The sequence below is a fragment of the Bidens hawaiensis genome, unplaced genomic scaffold (assembly GCF_021521415.1).
Source record: "Bidens hawaiensis isolate Kalapana, Puna unplaced genomic scaffold, B.hawaiensis_p1.1 tig00012555_1, whole genome shotgun sequence".
Classification (NCBI taxonomy): domain Eukaryota; kingdom Viridiplantae; phylum Streptophyta; class Magnoliopsida; order Asterales; family Asteraceae; genus Bidens; species Bidens hawaiensis.
The window spans coordinates 267,377-272,192 of NW_027492028.1; the positions used below are offsets into that span (position 1 = coordinate 267,377).

General features: G+C 33.8%; 1 protein-coding gene across 1 annotated transcript; it reads right to left on the reverse strand.

Moving 5' to 3' along the window:
* Positions 1–1,046: 1,046 nt before the first annotated feature.
* Positions 1,047–4,587, reverse strand: LOC143541356 (nuclear poly(A) polymerase 3-like). Its single transcript, XM_077034195.1, has 10 exons — positions 4,374–4,587; positions 3,929–4,006; positions 3,746–3,853; positions 3,592–3,654; positions 3,342–3,503; positions 3,145–3,258; positions 3,004–3,066; positions 2,603–2,905; positions 1,658–1,822; positions 1,047–1,579 (listed from the first exon to the last, which is right to left on the reverse strand). Exons 1-10 carry the CDS (start codon positions 4,569–4,571, stop codon positions 1,253–1,255), a joined length of 1,581 nt encoding a protein of 526 aa, XP_076890310.1. The 5' UTR covers positions 4,572–4,587; the 3' UTR covers positions 1,047–1,252.
* Between the last annotated feature and the right edge of the window lie 229 nt (positions 4,588–4,816).

Here is a 4,816-nt window from a genome sequence, read left to right on the forward strand (position 1 = left end):
TAACCGATCCATAACTGACTCATTATGAATTTCAAAACCGTTTAACCTAAACCGCCATAACCAATGATTATGATTATTGCTTTCCATTAACCAACATCTCGGTTATGGTTATGGATTTTAACCAAAACCGCCCCATGTATGCTTGTAAACTAACCGAACGTTCGGTAAACTATTCGTGAACCGTTCGGCGGGAAGTTCGTTTATGTTCGTTTATTTAATAAACGAACGAACATAAACAAAAAATTTGTGTTCGTTTAATTAAACGAACGAACATGAACACATGTTTCGTTCGTTCATTATGTTCATGAACGTTCGTTTATGTTTGTTTATTTATGTTCGTTTATATATTAATAGAAAATAATTAAATATTATCTGGATAGTTCATCTGCTTAAAGGTTTTATATTTGTTAATTTGTGTTCATTTAAGTGTTTTTTATTTAAGTTCGTTTATATTTGTGTTCAATTACATTTGTTCAAACATGTTCGTTTATCTTTGTTCAGTTATGTTCGTTTAAATTTTAAACAAACGAACACGAATACCCATTTTTAAATAACGAACATGAACATAAATATATGTTCGATTAAGTGTCCATACTCTTTTAAAGTTAAATAAAAGAACACGAACAAGGGCAGTGTCCATACTCTTTTAAAGTTAAATAAAAGAACACGAACAAGGACAGTGTCCATACTCTTTTAAAGTTAAATAAAAGAACACGAACACGCCCTTGTTCGTGTTCATTCGATTCGTTTACATGCCTTCTTTATTCACATTGACGAATACATCGTTCTCAATCTCTAAGTTTTGCCGATTTTATTTGTGTTCGTGAATCGTTCATGAACACATTAATTTCCTTAATGAACGAACACGAACATAAAATCTCATTCGGTAAGTGTTTATGAGCCGTTCGCGAACACATTATTTTCTTAACGAACAACATAAACAAGGCCTTATTCGTGTTCGTTCGGTTCATTTACAGCCCTAGCCAATGTCATGACAATAACAATGAACCAAAATGTTTCACTAATTGAAGAAACATATACAGTTAAACCAATGTCATGACAACATTTGAAGGGTATCCATGAAAACTATCACCCTTGTCACATACACTCCCACCATCTACAAAATATACAATCCAACTCTTCAAACCCTGTATTCTATTTTCAGTTAAAACCTCCAACCAAAACCAAAAAAACATATAAACTGTTTGTAACTTGTATTTCTCCTCTATGCACAAACCCAAAAAGGAAATCTTTAGTTCATAGACCCAAATCCATGTGATGCGTGATTCGAGTACATGGGTACCATTTGACTCGGGTTAGACATCACGGGCTGTGTATCAACAACTTGCAAATTCTTGGGTAATTGAGACGATGGAATAATCGATAGTGCGATATTTCCAGTTACACCTTTGTATCCTGTACCAAGATTCTTTTTAAACCCGTCTCGTATCGAATCTAGATTTAAAATACGGTTCCTTCCAACAACTATTCCCCAGTAAAACACAACATTTGGATCTTGTATTTTTGTATCAAAGTATTCGGTCGGGTTCGGGTCATAGAAAGCGCGCACCTCCTCCAGCTGCAACAATAAATCTTGTAATTATGTTTTCATGTTTTAAAGTTATTTTGGCGATGATATATATAGGTTTTTTCTTACCTTAACTAACAGACCACGAAGCCGTGATTTGACCCAGCCAATCCAATCACCTAATTCGTCTTCATTGGAAGTCGAAAGGCGTATCTTTAAAAACTGTTGGTAAAACTTCGAGTAAGGATACGGTTCAAAAAGATTCCTCCAATCAAATTGTGACTTCAATAGATCCTGCACCAATACAATTTCTTGGAATGAACTCATATAAAAAGGGTTTACTTTTAATGCGCTCTATTTAAAAATAAGTTTAAATATTGGTTTTTAGTTAGAACTAACATTTATCATGCATTAAAAAGTGAAAACAGACATAAATAGTAGGCTTGTAACAGACTGAAAGAACACGAGTGGAGCATGTGTGTGTTCGATCTGTTAATTTTAACCGAACAAACAATCAAACATGAACAATTGAATGAATGTGGTTCTCTTATTTGTGTCCGTTCATTAAGAAAATAAGCATGTTCATTTATGCTTGTTTATGTTTGTTCGTTGGTAGTATAAATGAACGGATTCCGAACAAACAAAGATGAATAAACATAAAAGAATATAACTGAGCAACACCAGTTAAAAGCAAACTGAACATCGATCTAACGGGACAAAAATATTAATAAAGCTAGAATAAAAGGTAATGTGCGATATCATATTTTCATAAACTATGCTACACTATGATGAGCCTAAAACTTTAGTGAATATATATACGAACGTGAATGAACAAACCTAAGCGAATGTTCACACTTCGCAAACATAAATGAACAAACAAGTCATGTGCTCATGTTTGTTCATTTAACTAAATGAACCAAAAAAAAATTGTTCATGTACAGTAGTTTATTAAAACAAACTTCCTGACAAAGAGTACACTGAAAATTCAGTTCGTTCACGGGCTAGAAAATAGTGTTATTGGTCAACCCAACCTAACTGACCCATTTTGACCCGTACTAAAAAACGACCCGTTACCTGAGTAAGACGATAACCTCTGCAAAACTCGGTTCTGATCTTCATAAAAGTGCTGGTGGTGATATTTGAATGGCAATACTCGTGTGGACTGCTTGGAAGCTGAATAGGCATTAACGATCTTGTTTCCGGATGATGACGTGGCATCATTACTCCTTGTTGTAGAAGAACGGGTGCAGGCCATGGCCATGAAGCAAACGTTTTAAAGAAGATCAAAACGAGAACAGCTAAACTCACGTTGGGATTCCTTTGACAAACAAAGGCAGTTAAAACTGCCAAATGAACGCCCCCATAAAACCCAAATAACTGAAAAATGAATCACATGAATCACATTATAAAATTATTAAGAAAAAGAATATGAGACAATAAATGTGAAAGTCAATAGGAAGAGAGACAATACTTACATTACCATACAAACCTCTCCTTTTCGCCCATAATTTAACGCAACGCAGTAATTGCTGAAATATCTACAATATAGTATGAATATACAAAATTAGTGTGTTACTTCATTTAGAGTTTTAGAGTTACCAAATTATTATTATTACCTTAACATCTGGAACAAGCTGCAAAATGCTATTATTTGCACGCACGCCAGACAAACTCTTCCAACTTGTTTCATCAATCCCGTTTAAGAACAGCGGGTTGAGTATGTCAACATTCTGCAAATCAAAATCATTTAAGTACGTATACTTCATTCATTTCAAATAAACTAATATAGAAAGTCAAAAATAGCCAAAGTTACCTCAGGAATGGTCGTTACTTGAAGTTGAGCATAAGGCAAGTCAACTGAAATACCTTCAAATTTAAACCTCATTAATGGAACCTTTGCATCCTTAACACGATGTATATCCGACACTTCTTCTCGTTTTGCAAGAATGTCGTGTAGAATTACGAAAAAGTCCTCCTGCATAACATTAAACAAGACAACGTTAACCAAAATTTAAAAGTTGTGTTATAAACATTAAAATGAAGAAACAGATAAGATGACTCACATTTAAAGACGCAAACCAAGGCCCGACACACAGAGCATCAACATCAGATTCAGCATTATGCACCTAAACAAAATAAGAAAACAAATTAGAGTCCAACAACATATCTTTGTTACATATAAAAATGAAAACGTAAGCAAATGTAACAGAAACTTACTCCAAGCCCGTATGATCCGTAGGTTAATATAGTCGCAGAAGCAACTCTAATATGATTTTCCGGCAGCCTATGTAAGTAAGCAACTCTCTTAATCCACTTCATTACTATCTGCATAAACAGTCAAATGCATAAAATTTCAGAAGAACACACACAATTAGATGAATCATTATTAACTGAAGTTACCTCTTTAAGTTTTCGAATCACATTGTACCTCCTCTGTTCCTCTTCTCTTGAAGGCACAAGACCTTCATCATTCATAAACTGCAACAAAAACATTACCAAAAAGATTAAATAATCTGGAAATTAAAATCAAAAGTTTCTGCAATAACAAAACGAACTAAGAAGTTAATGCGGAAAAATAGGACCGATATTAACAATTTATAACACTAATAATAATTCAGTATGCTCTCCTACCATTAACAAATTAACCTTTCGCAACTAGCAAAACACTAACAATCGTAGCAAGTAGGAGCTTATTAAGACTCAACGATGTCCGTCAATATCTCTGATATTATACGGATATTTGACCAAGGGACGGATAACCAACCAGAACGGAGCAATTAACAAATTGAAGTAAATCTAACCGATAAAACGTGAAATTAGGGTTTTGAAGAAGGCAAAAAGCTACCTGATGAAGTGAGACTGATCTGTTGAGTTCAATCTGAGCAACGAGTGCTGGATTCAAAGCGAATTGAACAGGAACAAGCACTTGATGATGATTATGAATGAAATTAGGGTTTAGTGAAGAGTAATTGGGAGGAAGAAGAAGAGGTCTGGCGGTTGGATTATTATTATTGTTATGATTATGATCGATGACATATGCCATACATGAAAGAAGGATTAAACTGATCTTTTATTAAGTGAAATTTGATGTTGCAGAAAGAAAAAAAGATGAATTGAAAGCTGGAAGGATTTACAGAAGGATTCAAGAAAAGGGGAAATGCAAGTTTCAGAGAATGTCAAATGGAGTTTTATTATAATGTCAACACGTGTAATTCAACGATGTGAATATTTATATTGTGAATTTTATTTCAGTTATATAATATAAGTTAAAAGAAAATTAAAATTAGC